Here is a 20,063-nt window from a genome sequence, read left to right as displayed (position 1 = left end):
AGATGAATGAACTCTCATCTAACTGAATGTTTCTTTCTGCTCTGAACATGTGCTGTCTTGGAGACACAAAACAGCTATCTCCTGCAGAAGTTGTGCAACCAAAGAGGCTGAAGGAAACACCGTGATGCTGAGCGCTATGGTTTTATAACAGGAGAAATCATGCAGAGTTACAAAACAACCCAGTGTACAGCTTTATTGATTCACAAAATCAAACATCAGGCACCTAATTCACTCCAGCAGTTCCAGGATGACTGTTTTTCCTCCCCAGGTTTGGCTGATTTTTTTTCCAAAGTAAACAATATTTGCTTTTAAGTCGGGGTGGGGAGAACTCGGGCTTTACAGTCGCCGTTTCAGAAGAGCAAACACATCACAGCCATGACAATACTTTGCAATTTTAACGTTCAATCTTCAAAGCACTGTTCAGGCATTTAATTAAAGCCTATTAAAGCCTCACAGCAGCCCTGGCCATTTGAGGTCACACCTCCTTATTAATATTTCACATAAACCCCCCACTACCTCCCAACAACACCCATTCAGTATTTTCACGACTTGCATTAGTCTCATGAGAATCTTAACCCTTTAGTTAAGTGGGATTTATTAATACTGCTGAAGGGCACTGAAGACATGAAGTGCTATCAAATGCACTGCCAGTGTGCTTCCATAATCTCACCAGAACACACATCAATTTCAATAAGCCAGTATGAAGTTTACCACGAGTTTCACTGATAGAAAAATTATCTTAATTTCCCACTAAAAGACACTTCAGTCATGTCCTGGTATGTTATATACATATAGTCCCACCAGCGGTTTTCTCCACGTGAGTCAACTGCTGAGCTACAGGAGGCAGGAGTGAGAAAACCTGGGGAAAGGAATAACATCTTTGATGTTGTCAACTCCCAAGATGTACTGCAGGTAGCGTTCAAAGCCCATTCCGAAGCCTCCGTGAGGAACCGAGCCGAATTTTCGGAGGTCTAGATACCTGTAATTTAAACAGACATTGAAACATTGGCAGCACGGTCATGCGGATGCAATTAGAGTGAGCTTTTTAGCTAGGGTTTTGCTTTCCATCTGAATTACTTCCCTTTGACCCTAACCACTGTGTGTTTCTGCCAAGGCAGCAGCGTTGGTCAGGGGTGGGAAGAGGTGAGGTTCCCTGGCAGGCAGAATTGTGTCAGCAGAAGCCCCAAGTGTGAACACGTTTAAACCAGCACGGCTCTGCTCTGCCAATGGGCTGGAGCCTGGCTTGTTTAGGAGGAAGAACTCATCTGGGTACAAAGAACAGCCTGAAAGTCACAACGCAGCTCCTGTCAAGAGCTGCTCTGGCTTCTTTGTAAGTTTTAGCATTCCTAGCAGAGGCACAAACCCAGGTTCCTAAAGAACCATAAAACATTCCCACTGCTGGAGATGGAGTTGTCTGCTTGGGTTTGTTGAGCTCTTGCCATGCTGGTGCTGAAATGTGCCCTACAATAAATTCCTTCATTTGCTGTCTTCTTTTCAGTGGCCTAAGTCATTTCCTTTCCAGTAATTTCTTCAGGAGCCCAAACAGGTCTTTGCTGTCTGCTGCATATTCCTTCAGGTTTTAATTTTTTTTCTTTTAAGGTAATTAAGATGGCTTTTTGTCATTTTTTCCCCTATCACTCTTACAGCCTGATTAATTTATTTTTACAGTAAGTCAGCAAAAACTCTTGGACATATGAGACCTGGAAGAAGACGTGGCATTGGGAGAACATTTAATGGAGAACATTTTCTGTTGTGCACAGAAAACTCGGAAAACGTTTTGGAAGCACGTGCTCCAAATACATGGGTGTCAACAGCACTATGATGGTTTCTTTAGAGTTCCCAATTTTCCAGCTGGACTGTAGCTGATGTGATACAAGGGAACTGTATTTGCAGCTATAAATTGTCACCAACAGTTTTATTTTAATAGGAGTGAAAAACATCTCAGTGGTTCTATTGATTTATGGGGCCACTTCAGAGCTTGCTGAGGCCACAAAGTTATTCTTCTTTATATGAATGCACTAGTAAGGGATTAAGTGACTCCAGATGTATTACATGCTTCTAATCTTTGTGTATGAATATTTTATGACAACAGTTAAAAAAAAAAAATCAAGTACACTTAAATATAAATATATATATAAATGTTTTACTACTTAGGCAGCGGATTGGAGGGGGAAAAAGCACTGTGGAAAAAAAAAAAATTGGATTAATTGTAATAAATGGCTTCCCAAATTCTAATTACTGTTAAACTGCAAGGAAAATGTATATTTGTGTGTGTACATATATGTATATTTGTACACATTAATATATAAAATGGATATTATATATAAGTGTACTTGCTTAAAGAAAAAAAAAATATATCAAAGTGTACTTGCCTGGACTTCAGAATTTTGTTGGCTTAAAGACTACATTTTAACAGCGTGAAGCCAAAGTAATGCCACCAATCACCTCTACCTGCAAACCAGAAACACTCTCCAACAAATTATCCAGCCTGGCAGGCTTGGTTTGGCAGGATGCCTTTTATACCATGAAATACTATTTTTCCTTACAGTTCATTAACAGTAGTTAAGATTTGGGAAGCCATTTATTACACCCAATCTAATCTGCAGGGATTTTTCCCCTCCTCTTCACTGCCCAAGTAGTAAAACCAGAAACAGAACTTGACAGAATCACAGAACTTCCCAACTCTTCCCACCAGGACTGACAGACGTGCAGCTACACCTACCCTGCAGGGCCATGGGTGGGACATCCTTGGGGCCCACATGATTTCTTGGCTTGCTAAGGCTCAGCTGTACCCACCTCACATAGGGTGACAAAGATTATGTCTGGGACATCCTGCACCTTGGCTGGGGCAATCCCAAGCACAAACACAGTCTGGGTAGAATATGGATTGAGGGCAGTCCTGAGGGGAAAGACCTGGGGGTGACGGTTGATGAAACGGTCAGTGTGAGCCAACAATGTGCAAGTGCAGCCCAGAACGCCAGCCATGCCCTGGGCTGCATCAAAAGCGTGGCTAGCAGGTTGAGGGAGGTGATTCTCCTCTACTCTGCTCTTGTGACACCAAACCTGGAGCACTGCATCCAGCTCTGGAACCATCAAGGACAGGGACCTGCTGGAGCAGGTCCAGCAGAGGGCCACAAAGATGATGTGAGGGCTGGAAGCCCTCTGCTGGGAGGCCAGGCTGGGAGAGCTGGGCTTGTTCAGCCTGGAGAAGAGAAGCTCCAGGGAGACCTTAGTGCAGGCTTCAGGATCTGAAGAGGACCTACAAGAAAGCTGGGGAGGGGGTGTTGTGCAACCTGGTCTAGTCCCTGCTCATGGCAGGGGGGTTGGAACTAGATGATCTTTAAGGTCCCTTCCAACCAAACCATTCTGTGATTCTCTGATAGGCTGTGCAGCAGCAGCAGGGTGGTCTTCCTCTCTACCCACTTCATCCAGACTGCATTAGCATGAGTTTCCTCTAATACACTGGGAACTGCTTCCAGGAAGCTCCACTTAACAGCTTTTCAGGGGTTTCCAAGGAAAGATGATGGACAGCTCTGATGCTGAGGGTGGTGACTTGTGACATAGGAAAGACTTTGTAAATGTGAGGGATATGGGTGCTGGCTGTGGCAGCTCAGTAGCTCTGAGCAGAAGTGGTGAACCAGCTGGTGACAACTCTAGCTGCAACCAGTAATCTAAGTAACAGCACAAGCACTTCTGATGATGCCTGTGAGCCTATCTCAGCCTGTGCAAAGACTGTTGAGACCAAGTCAAGAATCTTTTCTCTCTTTTTGCTGGCAACAGTTTACAAAGTCATCCTAAGAAGATGAAATAACTCAGCTTCTTCCAGATGAACAATAATAATAAATTCTACCCTTGCTTATTCAGGGCTTTCATCTGTAGATCTCAAAGCACTTTGAGAAGCCATTTTGGCAAAAGGAGCAAAACAAAACCCATTAGAGTTAATGGAAAAAGTCCATTGAAGTAAACGTGCAGAGGATCAAGACTGTGAATCCTTTCTGGTGACTGTGCTTAGAAGAAGCAAAGGGATTGAGACATTTTTCCATTCTTCCCAGATGAAAGAAAAAGCAACTGCCTGCAGATGAAGAGAAAATTCCCTTTAGGTTGGAAAATGCTCCCTGAGGTTTCCCCTTCATTCAACAGTCTCAAGACATTGGATGTTTCTCACCTCAAAAACAGTTATGAACTAGCCTGGCTATTTCTCGTAGCAGCTCACAGCTGGGAGGAGAGCTGAGCCCTCCATTGGCAACTGGGGGACTGTGCAACTTTATTCCACGGGGTCCTGCCCTGGAGTTCATGTTCTGGGCCTGGAGGACTGTTAATTCTTCAGAGATTTGAATCTTACCAAAGCATGTGCTGCAACAACATCCCCCAGCAATGAATTCCAGGACATTGTTATGTGCCAAGTTAGAAGAGCATTTCCTTTCATCCTTTTAAAAATGTATACCCTTTCATCATCATCATGAGCTCCTGTGCTGCACGGCAAGGCACTATGAAGATCAGTGCTCTTTAAGTGACCATTCATAAGCAGAATGTATTCTTTTCTGTCTCCTTTCAAAACAAATATAATCTCCATCTTTTATGTCACCCTCTTGTTAGACTGAAGCCTCCGCAGCCCGTTTGGAAAAAGGCTGAAAGAACAAAGGCACTGCAGTCCATGAAACTGAGTATTCTACTAGAAAAAAAAAAAAGGAAAAAAATGAAAGTCATGAAAAACTATTAGTGAAATGACATTTGAAAGATAATTTCGTGGAACGTTTTGGGAAATAAACATGCAAAGCATCACCAGGTTCTGATGCTGGGTACAAAGCTGTCTTTGGTTTTAGGCAGGCTCTGCTCTGCTACAGATTTTTGGGAATCTACACACACACATATAAAAACATTCAGGGAAGTCAATCTAAAGCACTCCCATTGACATGTGTGGGGCGTGGGCACATTTTGGCTGGTTTAGCACTGACTTTCTGCCTGCCTCTGTATGGGCCAGGTCAGTGCTCCAGTTTCTCCCCAAGGCAGGATTGAGAGGGCCAGGCACCAGCCAAGGAGAGCAATGGGCCACCTGTGTTCCCTGGGCTCTGAAGGAGGTCAAAGGATGCCATGAATGCTGGATTGCAAGTGGCTCACCAGTGCTGTTGTTCCTCAAGTCCAACTCCTCCTTTCTACTTTGCCACACAAGGATGCAACAGAACACTCCAGCACTCAAGCTTCAGAGAAAATTAGAAATTAAAGGGCCCAACACAACTCAATCTTCTTCATCTAGAGCAGGAGCAAGGCCAAGACAACAGAGTAGTATCCATTCCAAAACAGAATCTAGTGCCTGCCCTGCCACTTTCACCAGTGCTACACCAGAAGATCAGACAGGTACCTGGATTGTAGAGGGTTTAGTATGGGGCCATCTTCTCCATTGATGTGCACAGTGATCATCAGAGTGAGGAAATGGGTGGCCTACATGTAGAAAGACTGTCTGAAATGCTCCTTAAACTGAAGGTAGTGGGAAGACAAAGGACCTGTTTCGTTACTGCTCCTAAGGTGGGCCCTGGAGGCTGCCAACCGGAGCAGTCCCTGTTTACAAGGCAATACACTTAATACTCCCTAGTCACAGAGAAAGCAAGTGACTTCCCAGAGTGAACTCTGATCACCTGACCTGCCCACCTCACTTCCACAGACCTCTCTTGGTCTTGCCAAGATCATTATCTACAGCACTGAGCTCTTTTCTACCTAAAAGTCAAAGGAAGGAGTGTGAAAATAAGATAAAATCAAGCCAACTTTTGCAACTCATATTCTTTCTGGAAAGAAACCTGTACAACAGGAAAGATCTAGTGGACTGAAGAAGATTCAGAGGACTTTCACCATGTCCCTTAATCTACTTTTTTTGAAAAGCTTTCAAAAAAGGTAGGAATGAGCAGAAGCACAACAGCCTTTCAGACCATCAGTTGCCTCTTTGCCCAATAAACTCCCACAAAAAAGGCACTCCTGAAGCTCTCCTAGAAGCAGTCAGCCTTCCACATTACCCTCATGCTTAGTGGGAGTAGAAACCAGGTAGAAACAGAAATATGGCAAAAAATAAGTGATTTCAAAAGGGGACACATCTCATACAGACCATTCTAAAGTCAGCAAATATTATATTTAAAAAGGAATGACTCAACTGTTCTTCAAGGAGTTTGTGAGCCAGCTTTGGAGACTAAATTCAATTACTAAATTGGAGAAGATTAATTTCAGTCTCTTCTGCCACCTCCACTAAAAAGATGCATGCTGGCAGACCACTTGCCTGCCTTCTGGCAGATTCTGGACTGCAGTCTAGAAGTATCCAGGATTACTCCTATCCTGCACTTTCCACACTTTGCTATGGCAGAGGGTCACAACAGTTTTAATCTCCTCTGGGAAGTTACATCATCTGTGAATGGAGTGAACAAAGGAGGAAAGTCTCCGAAACAAGATCACAGGAGGAATTTCCAGAATGTGATCGCTATGTACCATATGGAAATGCAAACACCTGAGTTAATGTCTTAATCTTCTCTCTTGAGGGAAGCACAAGACAGAGCTGGAAAGCTCTGCCACTGAACTCCAGACTCCCTCAGGCTATATCTCGGCATCTAATCACACAACTGATCCACCTTAGTGGGGATAATCCTTCCCTCAGACAAAGTGATACAGTGTATTCTGGACTATAAACACAAACAGTGAAGGAAGACATTCCATTCACCCCTGTTTCCAAATGGATGATGTAGAGGTTTGCTCTGCAAGGGCTGTTCCAAAGTGATTTCATATTGTGGGAAGAGGAGTGAAGAATCCTGGGCTCACTCTGCTTTTTTTCAAGGCAGCCTCCACAGTGATCAATCTGAACACTGCAGAGCACTTGAATATACTCCTCTGAATTTAAAATCCTCCACACCATCACCCTTTCAGGAGCTATGACAAAGTACATACCAACAAACACTTGTCAGGAGGAACACTAAGACCTTTCTGTCATTTTAATAGGCTAAACCATTAATGCAAAGGTTGATCTGTATCCTTAGCAGGACAGTTTTAATTGCTTCATCCACTTTGTTAGGGAAGATTTTTCAACCCAACTGCCCCATCAATTGCACGGGGAGTTATTCATAGAGCTGTGAAAGATCACAAATTGCTCGTGGTTCTATAACTTGTTTATCTCATGCAGTGATGCTCAGAATATGTTCAAATTCGAACACAGCCTAATGATTTAATATCAAAAATCATTATGGGTTGTAAATTCACCCACTTCATGCAATCCTGAAAGGAATGACCTGTACAGTGAGTGGACAAGTTGGGAAGATAAACTAAGTAGCATTAGATTAAACTTTGTTTAAATGGACTGTCTGTTCCATTTAGACTGGCAGCGATGGCAGGGCAACTGGGCCAAGAAATGTCCCCTTGAGAACAGGATCCAAACAATGTTTAAAAGAGTCTCTAAAGAAGAAATAGAGCCTGCTGACCAAGGCAGTGTCTTACCATTGGTAGGAATCTGCGAGTCCTAATCTGTGGAATAAAAAGAAAAGCCTTTGTAAGTAAAGGAACAGAGCAGATCTGCACAAGCAGCACTTGCCTGGAAGGGAATGCTGTAAGATAAGGGAGGGTCTGATGACTAAACTGTCCAAATATGAAAGGCAGGAAATTAAGGGAAGCCACCATTACTGGCTGTCAGTTCTGGTAAGTAGTAGACAATCTTGAACAGATTTCTAACATGCTTTTTAAAATGCAAAGGTTTTTTTGTCAACATACAGCTTGATCCCAGCTTCATGCAAAGACTTGTGCATATTCTTAACTTTAAGCATATGAGTAAACTCTGCTTGTGAATGTTTGGCGAATACAGGCCTGAATATTAAATTTACAATGACGTGCAGCCAACCTCATTCATAAATGAGTCAAAAACTCTTCACGTGACTAAGTGGTTCCCCTTCAGTAATGCACAAAACCACTGAACTCCTATAGCTTTATTTTGTAAAACTACTAAATAAAATACATCTTGCTCTAATTGGCACCACTCCATCTCCTCTCCTGTTCCTGCCCTGGCAGAACCAGTACAAAGCCATTGGGTTTTTTTCCCCATTTCTCTGAACACAAACAAAAAACTCTGTAGGCAAAGAGAGATGACTTCTCTCATCTTTAGTGCATTGAGTTGTCCCTGACTGGGACTTGGAGAGCTACTGTATGAAGTGTGTGTCAGGAGACAAGAATCCCATTCTTTCTCTCTCTTCGTTATGCTGGGTCTGCAGGAGGTAGAATTTAGAAGCCTTTAAGTATTTGGACTCAGCAGATCAGATCCTCACTACTCAGAATTGAGAAAAACATGTGAAAAGGGGTGTTATTTTTCCAGGTCATCCTCAATGAGGAGCTGTACCATAAGGTCATTGAAGACACATCCCACCCGTAGCTTGAAAGATGTCCTGTGACTTTCCCAACAAATAAGAAAGTCTGGCTTCAACTCCACGTGGAGATCTCTCCAGCCCCACACCTTGGGGGCTGCGCACTCTAGACCTTACTGGCAAAAATTTCAAGTGAAAAGCACAGCAGGCAACACTGTCCTTTGCTTCAGCTGCAAAGGGAGAGTTACAGGAGCCCAGGGAATAATATCATCCTATGCCACAAACTGAGAACCAATGTTCTAGCGATTTTAATTGCCCTGTGCCTTTTGGATTCATTATGTTGAAATGGATTTTGTTCTCCTCCACTGACTAGATATATCTCTGTGAGCATGTGGCTGACTTAAGCTACAAATTCATTCCCAATGTGCAAACGATGTTACGCTGGGATTAATCCTCCTCCAAAATTGCTTTGCACAAGTCTATGACTGGCCCAAATGGACTCATCTGAGTTATGAAAGGTTCTTTTGAACAATCAGACAGGACCCAGGGAGTAATTGTCTATGGAGAATTACCCCATCTATAACGTCAATTACTGTTAACTAAACAGCAGCTTCGCTATTCTGACACTGAATTTAGCCTAAATTCACTCCGAGTCACATGACCCAGAACAACGCAGCAGGGCAAGAGCCATATGACTCAGTATAGGTCCCAGGCACTGCCAGTGAAGCTTCCCACCAAACTGTTAGCAAAGAAGTGTGCTCTCCTACATGATGCCACTGCGGCCAGCTGCATCACAGCTAGCAAAGCTTCCGACCCGATCTGCACTTCCTCAGTTACACAATGTGAGGACAAACAGCTGAGCTACGTGGCAGCTTCCACCTTCGCAACCCACTCTTGGCCACGAAAGCTGCAAAGAAAAGGCTCAGAGATGAAGTGCCTCACACAAGGCCCTGTTCTGCCAGGCCCAGCAGAGCTCAGGCATTCTGCTGCCCTCGCCTCCCAGTATAAAATAAACTCTTCTCTGATGAGCTAAAGAAGAGAGGCAGAAGCACAAGAAAATCTCAACCTACTCAGATGAACAGGTATCTCAAAGACAAAACCAGTCTTTTTAAAGTAGCATTAGTCACCCTTCCACCCCTCTGTCTTGCCAACCACTGAGGGCTGCTGAAACACTCTCCTGGTCAGGCTGGTCTCCTGGCAGGTTTTCCATACCTCTGTAAACGTGATTCCAGGAAGGGCAGTCGCTCCTCTCTCAAGCTGCCTCCACACAACTCCCCTATTCCTGGTACGAGGAGATCAACAGCTGCAACCTTCAAAGAAAGAGACCTAACGTCAGTCACGCCACGGAGCCGTACAGTCTCCAGCAGAACAACACTGGAGGGCTGTTTCTCAAAAGCTACTGCAATTCTCTTATTGAGTCCAGAGTGCTTAGGTGATTATTTGCAAATGCTTGGAGAAGTCCCTTGTTGACAGGAGGAGGCTGGGAGAGAACTTTACCATGATAAAAATCAGTAAGAATACCTAAACAAGTGCAGTGATGCCCTAGACTGAGGATATCTACAGTCAGTGAGCTGAATCCCACCAGGTTACTCTGGTGACAACCTGTGCATGTAGGCAAGCCCGTGCAGGCTAGAAAGGATCCAGGAGAAACTCACAAGGAGACAGACACAAACAAGTTTCCTGAAGCCCCTTAGTTTAAGCTGCTCTGATGCTTTCAATTTGTGTTTACCTTGTCTGTTCCAACCCCTTGAGCCAGCTCTTGTGGTAGTGATACCAACGGATCAATGGCACTGACATGCTGATCCAAGTGTTAGGAACCCAACGTTATCACCTATGCTGTCAGGCTTGGGCTGGTTGTCTTCTCTGTTCTGTTTTGTGGAGTTAATTCTTATCACACAGTTGAACTGTTGCTAGAATTAAAGACAGTGAAGCAACAGTGGCACAGGTTTTCTCTGTTCAGCTGGGAAACCACACCTTCAAAGCATGAGACTTGTGGAGGAAGAGTTTGCCTCATGTTCATCTGCTCTTTGAGGATTACACAGATAGATTTAGATGACAAGACAATCATGGGCTGCTTGGAGCCATGCAGTTCTAGGCATTTCACCTGGTAGCACAGAAGTCTACGAGGAAAAGAAATAAACTAGGCTAAATTTGTCTTAAAGAACTTAAGCAAACCTTAATGCTACCCCACTCCTGAATCCTCCTCCTGTTGTTCTGGCTTTGGAGATTTCTTCTACAACAGGAAAACAACTGAACAGGACCACCTGATGATCACGTCTTAAGTTACACTTTTTGACCAGAGGCCCAGCAGAAGACTATCCTCACCTGACTATTTAGCAGCAGGCTAAAACATTTACCTAGCCAAAAAAGAAGAGGAAGCTATGGACTCACTGTGTGTTGAGGCCCATCCTCATTGTCCCGCATGTAGAAGGGTTTGAGGTCATACGGGTAGTTGATGACAAACACGGGAACCTCACCACAGTGCTTCACCAGGTACTTTTCATGCTCTGTTTGGAGGTCACAGCCCCACTGTAAAGACAGCAAAAAGGACCTGGGATCCTGTTCTGGTGCATCTTGTCTGTGGCAAGAGACACAGCAAAATCCCATGTAGGAGAGATGTGCAGCTTTGAATAACATGGAACCAAGCACAGCAACTTCTCACACAGGCCACTGGGGAAATCTGCTAAGCAGGGAAGAGTTTTAAGTTTTAAGGTGGAGCAAAGCAATGAAAATAATGGTTTAACTTCCACAGAGCAGGGCCAGATCATCCCTGCAGCAAGCATAAGAAGCTGGCATCAAACCAGAAAAAAAACCAAACAAACCCAAACCCCTAAACTACACTTGGCATAGCTTAGGGGAAAGACCCACCCAAAGTCTGCTCACTCAACCCAGCAAACCAACCTCATTTCAATATTACCTTGGCTATGCAGAAAGCAGCTTCCCCAGGCTGACTGCGCATGCCCCTCCTGTGCCCTGTTACATGCTACATTAACTCTCACTTAAGAAGACCCAGCATCATATTAAACAGTTCTTTGTTATCAGAAACCCTGGAAATTTGCAAGGCCCTCTATGTCTCCTTCTACTTATGTTGTCATTTCTATGGCTTTTGACTAGAGACCTCCAGTCCATTAAGGGATGCTGAAAGAATCCCAGAGGAGTGGAAGGGGAAGAGAGGAACAGATATTCTGGAGACTCTCCTCATCTGAAAATATCCTGAGTTTGCTGTCTCAAATCAAAGTAATATAGATACAGGATTTGAGGTTCTACACCCACTAGTGCACAGATATGAGACAGTTACCCAGCTGGCTACAAAAGTGGCTTCAGCCAGAGAGTTATTTTCCTCAAAGCATCAGAACAAGATGAAGATTCATCAGTATTCACCTGAGGTGAGCACCACCACAAACACTCCTCCCTACTGGTGTGTGTTTGAAACTCGGCAAAATTCTTCAGAAAGCCATAAGCCAACAGTCAGAAAGACCAGCATGTAATTTTTTTCTCCCAACTTCTATACTTTGGAAGTGATTTACTTTACCTACCTCCAGATTACACGAAATTTTGACCTGGGTTTGGCTTATTAGTCCTTGTCAAAGTTTTGGAGCTGTCTTATTATTGTTCCTTCATTATACAGCAACCCTCCTCAGATTACTGCTACTGAATTCACAACACACTTGGCATTACTCACATGCAGGAAAGAGAGGAACTTTTGCCAAAGCCTTTCTCCTTCAACAGCAAACTCATCGCTTCCTCCCCTGCAAACACTACACGTTCTTCTGCTACAGATCTCACTCCTTATATTGCTCTCATTTCAACCCCAAAGGGCAATAGCTACACCTGGGTTACAACTAAGCAAACACCCCCTAAGGCAGATAATCTGTGTGAAGTAACAACTCAAGTGCTATCAGGAACAGAATGAGGTCTACAGAGTCCAGGCTGGCTGTGTGCGTGAACAAGCACTGGGACACACCACCAAGCAACCACCTACCTCTGGCTTGAAAGTGAAAGCTTGAGAAGCTTGCTTCAAAATTTCCACTGCTTCATTGTAGGAAATTCTATAAGAGGAAAAAAAAAAAAGGTCTTTAAGATAACTATGAAAGGAATAACAAGAAAGTTTTCTGGCCAAGTGTCGTACCGGAAAATTAAGAAGGCATTTCCCCACCACCCTGCCAGCTGGTGCTGTGATGTCAGACTTCCCAGCAATGCTGCTTTGGACAGAAACCAAAAACCATTTTATATGGCAAGAAGTGCATGTTTTCCTGTGCTTCAGCTACACACAGGGCAGGAAGTGCTGAGCTCTTAAGACACTTCTGCACTATTGCAATGTTGCATTTCAGTCAGAAATGAGCTCTGCAGAGAATTGCTTCATAGAAATCTGTAGATTTTTTTAAAGAAAACAATGTGCCCTCATCAGCACAGCTCCATAGCACGTTGTTAGGCAAACGTAACAGCCCAGAGAGCAAAGGGCTTGTAGGTCAAACATTTTCATCCAAAGAAAAATCAGCATCATGGCAGAGCAGAGAAAGAATGCAGTGAAAGATGCTGCAGGTTTGAGAACTGGAAATCAAGACTCAATGGAAGACACTTTTGCTGACAAGTTTTCCAGCTACCAAGCAAACGTTGTGGACCAAGAGAAGAAACAATAACTCAATCTCAATAATTTAATCTCCTCGTATCATTGGCTAAATCCAAACATAAACCTAATTCTCTGAAGAGCACGAGCTCTTTATGCCCAGCTACAAGATTTCACTAATACAGGGAAAGCTTCTGGAGGAAACACCTCAAGAAGGAATATACTGCTCCACATGTCTGGGTTATGTGGGGCCATGGGCCAGATGAGGTCTACCACTGGCACAGGCTCAAGCCATGTAACTGGTGTGTGAGCCAGGACTGCCCCAAACCTGCCAGCAGCTGATGGACAGAGAGAGATGGGCTGACTCACTCTCCTTTTCCTTGGACTGTGGGAGAAGCTGACTGCAACTCTGTCTTCCTGGGAATATCAGGCGCAAAGAGAGGACTGAAGTGGGGAGAAAGTGACTTCACTGAGGTCTCCCATGGTGCTTATGCAGCCACCAGGCACAGGGAAGATCTACCATGATCCTGTTGTCCAAGCACGGCTGAAGCTGCTTAAAAGGAAAACCAGTGTGGGGCTGAGCAGCCCTACAATGCTCTGTGGGATGGCTGGAGACCACCACTATTTGAACAGACAGGCAAGAATAGCGAAGAGAAAGTATCGTTGGGGGCCAAGGAGGGAAACCAAACCCCTTCAGTTCTTGATCACACAGAGAACTGGGAAAAGGAGCTGCACAAGCAACTGGGGATAGAAAACCAATTGGGATTTTTAAATATCAAAACATAGTTTCATAAAAAGAGAGCCACTGGAGTGGAAGTGTGAAGGAGGGCAGAGCACCAAAACCAAACCCAAGCAAGGCAGTGAGCAAACCACTGTGCAGGTACATGCCAGAAGGAAACCTTTATAGGAAAAGGACCTTGCCCAAGGAATCAACAGCCAAAGGCCAGCAGATTCACAGGCCAGTTTCATGCCAAGATGAAAAGGCAACTGGCCAACAGTACCAAGGGAACTGCAATTCATGCTCTTTTGGAGACATTATGCTACAAAAAAGAACATATACAAAATAAGACTTTCCCCAAAAGCCCTCATCATTTTGAAACATAAGTACTTACGTCACAAATCTGCTCTTCAGCACTTGTTCCAACCTGTCCTTGGTCAAAACAAGAAAGAATAAAAATGTAAAGCTATTCCTAAGGGTTCAGGGGCACAGAGGACACTCCGAAAAGCTCCCTCCCTCTAAAATTTTCATCTGTAGGTCTGCATTGTGGTCTAGATATAGGTGAAAATCCACTCCTGGTCATTCAGTGCTCAAAGGGTACCCAGTTATTAGAGCTGATGATTCAGAGGCTGCTAGATGATGTGACAGCAACAGTTCTTCCACACTTGCTACTGACTACAGAAAGTTCTGTGTCCTCTCTGCTGGCCTGAACAATCACTGAAGCTCAGGCCAACTTTCAGCTCTTCACAGTTTGTCAATATAGCACAATACAGTACAAAATAATAATAACAATAATAAAAAAATTAATACTCCTTATAGCCAAGAGCCCCCCAAATGCATAACAAGCTTGCAGCTCTTTCCTGTCACATTCATTACCTTCTGGGCAGGTGCTATGTATTTATGAAAAAGCTCAACATCATGAGGACATTTGGAAAGCACAGTGCTCGTCGCTGTCTTGAAAAGATCCTCCATAACCTAAGAGAAAACAGGCATACATGAAAAATTAACACTGCTGAGATGTCCCAGACCATAAATAAAACACGGTACACGGCAGCCAAAGGGTACAGAAGGAGCTTCTGTCCTTCTACACGGTCAGACTGCACAAGAGGGCACCAGCTTGCTAATGCTCCTGATTAGCAGGCTTGCCCAGTAGCTGAAGGGGACTGGGACCTGTATTTCTGCACTGAGTTTAGGGCTTCAGTGTCTGCTGATTGCCTCAGTATTTTCAGTCAGGTATGTTCAGTAAAAAAAGCAGAGCTAAGCTATTGAGGCTGCAGCCCTGGTCAGCCACAAACTCACACATCACAACCCTTGGTGTGACTGGTCGCAGATTAATCGTTAGTGAGCTCTGTAATGAGCAATTCTGGTTTTCTGCTTTACTGTTTGAAGAGGCAGAACTAATGGAGCAGAGAAAAAAACATACTGTGCAGAGCCAGCCCCTCAAACAGATCCCAGCCAGAGGGACCTGTGCAGTAAGAGCAAAGCAAAGAGAACACGGACAGAGATGAGTAGAGAGCTAAAGTGGAAGATGCATCAATGCAAGAATGTTTCAGAAACTAAAAAAAGATGTGGTTTTGTTTCCCTAAACTAATGTGGATTAACTACACGACATTATCATCCAATTTGGATACACTTACCCAGTAAAATGGGACTCACCCATGAAGAAAGTAAAATTCTGTTTTGTCTCCAAACAAAAAAAGCCCCTGTGTGAGATGCCACTGCATTTTGATCAACTCTTTTTCAGAGACATTTTCTCTTTTGGCTAAGCAAAGCAGACCATCCAAGACACCTGCTGTTGTGCAGATTAAGAGTTCCCATGACTCCTGGCAGTCTTACGCCTGCACAAAGCAGGTAGTTGGTACCTGTGTAGTACTGATGATCCCAACTCTTCTTCCCAGACTCACAGAATGATTTTGTTTGGAAGAGATCATCATCCAAGTGTTAACCCAGCACTGCCAGGTCACCACTAACCCCTCAACACCACACCTACACAGCTTTTAAATCCCTCCAGGGGTGGTGACTCCACCACTGCCCTGGGCAGTCTGTTCCAGGCTTGACAACCCTTTCAGGGAAGAAATGTTTCCTTATGTCCAAACTCCCTGGTGCAACTTGAGGCCATTTCCTCCTGTCCTCTCACTTGTTATCTGGGAGAAGTGACTGACCCCCACCTTGCTACAACCTCCTTTCAAGGAGTTGACCCTCATTTTGTAAGGAACATAGCAGTGCAGCTGGGCTGCACATCACCTTAGTCTGGGATGGGACCAGTTTTTTCCCAACAAAAAGCACCTCTGAAAGTCCTGGCATGCTGCTATTTTGTTTTATGAAGGTGACAATTCATGAAGCAGTTGTTAAGAGGAGACAAGTGAAGTATCCACTGATGATATTTAGCTGAGTAGCAGTTCCCAGGCACCACAAAACCCAGGGGAGACTAACTGTGCAAAGATGAACCTGATGTTCAGTCAGCAGAGCTGAGGAAGAAGCAAGTCTGTCTCCACCTTGCAAGGAACAAGACCTTACAGGGCAAGAGGAACAAAAGACACAAAAAAAGAAGAAGTTGAGCTACTGACATGGTCAAGATGAGATTTCAGGCACATTGTTCAAACTCTCATGTTAGAAGAGCATCCTTCATCACCTGTCCCACACTACCTGCAACACTGCTCTGAGGAACCACCTCTGCATCCCAACAGCCTGGAGAAGCTGGTAAATCAGTTTGCTTTGACTCCTCTGGACCCAAACTCAGGCTCCAGACTCCTGCATCAGTCTGGGCCCTCTTTTTAAAAAGGGAAGATCCAAGTAAAGGAACAGCATTACCATATGCACATGAACAGTTTTACCCCTAGTGGTACTCAAACACGGAGGAAATGACAAGCCAGCGTTCCTGCTGCTGAGTGGCAAATACCCAAACAGTCAGCTTTGAACTTTCTTCAAAGTAGCTAGAAGAAGGCTTATGCAAATGAAATTAGAAAACTTCTTGGCAATTCATCTGGTTTCACCAGGCACAGATGAAGGGATTTTACACTAAGCTTCCTCTTTCTAGAAAATGAAAGTATCATCTGGTTTCAGAAAAGCATGTTGTTTAATTAGCACTTTTATTTTTCCCCTCGCAGTGCGATAAAGTAACAATTAGGTTCCCACAGCATTCAACATAAGCAACTTCCTCTTGTGGAAAAAAGATGTGGGTGGTATGGGAAAAACAATCTGAGAAATATTTCCAGGTTTGAGACTGAGGTTTTATCCTGGCAAAAAAGACAGACACGTGGGTCATGCATTGGCCTCCTCGCTGCTCCTGTTCTTATTTAAGACAAATGTGTACTAGGCACAAACAGTGGAGGGGGAAAAAAAAAGAAAAGGTGGAAAAAACCCCAAGCTCTCAAATTGAGAAGCTATGGCTTTAAGCAGATAATACAATGAAGGACTGGAAAGGAGGCTATACGAAGAATGAGTGCAGAAGCTTGTTGATTTAGGGGAACACATGAGCTGGAGACACAAGCAAAGCTTGTTGAAACTGGTTTCAACATTTCCTGAAAGAAATACATTTGATAGGATATTTATACAGGGAAAAAGCCATTGGAATCACAGCAAGTAGCTCCCCTCAGAGGTGGGACTCCTGATGTCGAAAACCCCATTACTCTGGTTGCTTCACAATGGAAATGTAGAAATTGTGATGGCAGGAAGACAGGCAGGAGGACAGAGGTAAAAGTCTCCCCTTCTCCCTCATCCCTCCCAGCCTTTTTCTCTTGATTTTCACCTGTCAAAAAAGTTCAGCAGTACCAGTCATAGCCTTGTAGCCTTCCCTGATGTTGCTGTGAACTTAATATTTAACTGTCCAGTTTTGATAAGGAGCAGCTCCCAACTGTATTGTTTAATTTTAACTTGAATCTTTTGATACTGCAAGTTATCCTCTTCCCAAAGAGAATTATGATCAGAGTTGAAACAGAGGAAATCATTGACAAAACAGCAGTAAATGTCAGCAGCAGCAACTGAAGGTGCTGTGTGCTACAGGAAGGGTTCAAATAATCATTTTTATTACATAAGACACCTTCAGAAAAGTCACAAGAACTGCCAATGGGATTTTTGTTTATGCATTTACCTGGAGCCTGTTTATGGATGCAGTGTAGCTCACAGGATATTTACATATGAAACATTCACCAAGTGGACCATTATTTCTTGTCTTCATGCTGGCTCTACACGTGTGCACAAACACGTAGGGGAGATCCTCATCTGATCTTTGTCACAAAGTCACCTCTTTCAGCTATGTAACCAACAGCTCAGGACCCACTCTGGAGAGAAGTTGTTATCAAAAGAAGGACACTCTTGTCTGTCTGACCACTGCGTCGCTGGCGATTGAAGCTGAACAAGAAATGCTGATGGAAGTTAGGAAACAGAAAGACCTTCAGTGATGGCAGCTGGATGTCACTTCAGAGAAGGAACCTGTAGCCCTGCAGATAGACCTATGTCCCTAAAGAGTACTGTGCTAGACACAGGAGCAAACCTCTCCTATGCCATTTGCAGTGTTTTTTCCCTTGAGACTGCAGCCAGATTTGCCCAACTGTCTTAGCCATGGCACTGAGGACAGCAAGTACTCCCAGTGCAAACTACTCTGGAAATCAAACCCCACCCATGTTTCAGACCTCAGGTCCCTGGAACTGACACCCCAAAGCAGTGCTACTCTTGATTTCATTTCATTTCATGCCTGAACTCCCTTCTCTATAACAGAGGCAATAACGCTCCATGTCACTGGGCTGTAATGACAGCAAATTAATTTTGATGGAGTACATAACCACTGGAAGACAATACTTCTGCCTTCAGGATAAAGCTCAAATACGGTGTGTTAAATTGTATTCTCCATCTTAAGGAGATGGAGTCTCTGTTTCTTAAAGTGACTGTGGTGCTGGGATGTGATCTTGTTAAGGAAGACTAATGCTGTGCATAAAGTCCCAAAACTGCCCACAGGAAAACTACTTCCTGGCATTTCTCAAATTTACAGCCTAAATAGTGGGGTTTTTTTTAGCATGGTTTTGTATGTGTGTTTGATGAAATTCAATAATGACTGCATCATATAGCCTCCTGGAGACCCCTTAGTGTCATGAGTGAAGTGGGATCCTTTAAATCTACTGCACTGCCAAGAGAGCAGAACAAATAATAGAAGGTAACAACCTACAAATAAGGCTACAGAGAGAGCACTGAAGAGAGGGTGGGCTGCAGACATCTCAGAGGACAGATGAGACTGGAGATCCTGGGCCTCCAAATCAGGTGCAATGGCTCTAGTGAGTCACAGAATCATAGAATGATTTGAGTTAGAAGGGACCTTAAAGATCATCTAAGTTCTGACACTTCCATACAAACAGGACCCCTTCCACTGCCTTACCTGACTTTCTTCTAACTTCCTCTCTTTCTCATCCAGTTTGGAGGAAAAGTGACTTGGGGCAACTGGACTCACTTGCTTGACTGCACTCATGCAAAGAGGTCACCGAGGCCTCTTCTTAGCTACACTTCCATACGCCGTGTACACTAAGGCACTAATGCTGTCACCCAACCAGCACAGAGCTCTGCCCTCAGCACAGGGGACTTTCCACAAAGAGCATTGTGAAACCAGTATTGTGAGATTTTAAGCTTCTTTGTAGCGCTAGAACACATTTTGGCACAGAACAGAAATTTGGATCACACGATCAAGATGAATGAGACTTCACAAGAACTGTGTGGTACTAATTTAGGAATAACTGAGTGCTACTCTGTGCAATTACAGTAGGGAAAAGAGGTCATTGCTCTAAGATTTCAGGCCCTTTGCTCCCAAATATGTGTAACTTCGGTACTAAATCCTCTTTTTCCTTTTATTTTGTACAGAACGTTATGTTTCTTTTGGAGCTTTGGCTGAGAGAAGGATCTCAAGCCTCATCAGGGAATGGTAAACATGTCCATCTTTGCAGCAAGGCTCTTCTTTAACGTGTACAAGCAAATACTTCAAGATGTCCCTGAAGAAGCTGAGCACTTCCAGCACACTAACTTGCTGAAGTTAGAGGTATTCAGTCCAAATGTTGAATACCAATTTTAAAAATAAATTTACAACAATCCAGCTCTTTATGCAAGGACAAAGTTCAGATGCTAACCCTGGCCAAGAGCCCCAAGGCTTTCAATGGGGCGTTTTGCACTGAACAAAAAACATGCAGATGATGACAAACAGACAAACTGCCCAATGGGCAGATATAGGAGAAAACATTGAATTTAGGTCAGTTATGCAGGGAAAAAAAAAAAAAAAAAAAGAGGCTTTAGAACAGCTGTCAGGTTTAGTTTTTTTTTTGTTTGTTTGTTTGTTTTCGTTTTTTTTTCTAAAGAGAGATTGCCCAATGATTTAAAAATAAACAAAACGGGAACTCCACTTCTGTAAATGAGAGCATCAGAAAAGTAAGCCTGTTGCAATATAGGCTTGCCAGGAGGAATGCAAAACCGATGGCTGTTAGGA

General features: G+C 43.8%; 1 protein-coding gene across 1 annotated transcript in view; it reads right to left on the bottom strand.

Moving 5' to 3' along the window:
• Nucleotides 1-472: 472 nt before the first annotated feature.
• The window catches only part of NARS2 (asparaginyl-tRNA synthetase 2, mitochondrial (putative)), a gene marked incomplete at its 5' end in the record, with an annotated part of 51,503 nt that continues 31,912 nt past the window's right edge, over nucleotides 473-20,063 (bottom strand). The window contains 7 exons of the mRNA XM_008937373.1: nucleotides 473-979; nucleotides 7,465-7,491; nucleotides 9,531-9,628; nucleotides 10,710-10,847; nucleotides 12,301-12,367; nucleotides 13,998-14,035; nucleotides 14,480-14,578. Coding sequence (XP_008935621.1) covers nucleotides 835-979; nucleotides 7,465-7,491; nucleotides 9,531-9,628; nucleotides 10,710-10,847; nucleotides 12,301-12,367; nucleotides 13,998-14,035; nucleotides 14,480-14,578 — 612 coding nt within the window. The remainder of the gene's footprint in view (nucleotides 980-7,464; nucleotides 7,492-9,530; nucleotides 9,629-10,709; nucleotides 10,848-12,300; nucleotides 12,368-13,997; nucleotides 14,036-14,479; nucleotides 14,579-20,063) is intronic.

This window comes from Merops nubicus, unplaced genomic scaffold (assembly GCF_000691845.1).
Source record: "Merops nubicus isolate BGI_N331 unplaced genomic scaffold, ASM69184v1 scaffold4513, whole genome shotgun sequence".
NCBI lineage: Eukaryota > Metazoa > Chordata > Aves > Coraciiformes > Meropidae > Merops > Merops nubicus.
Note: the sequence above shows the minus strand (reverse complement) of the source record. Positions and strands in the feature narration are given on the sequence as shown.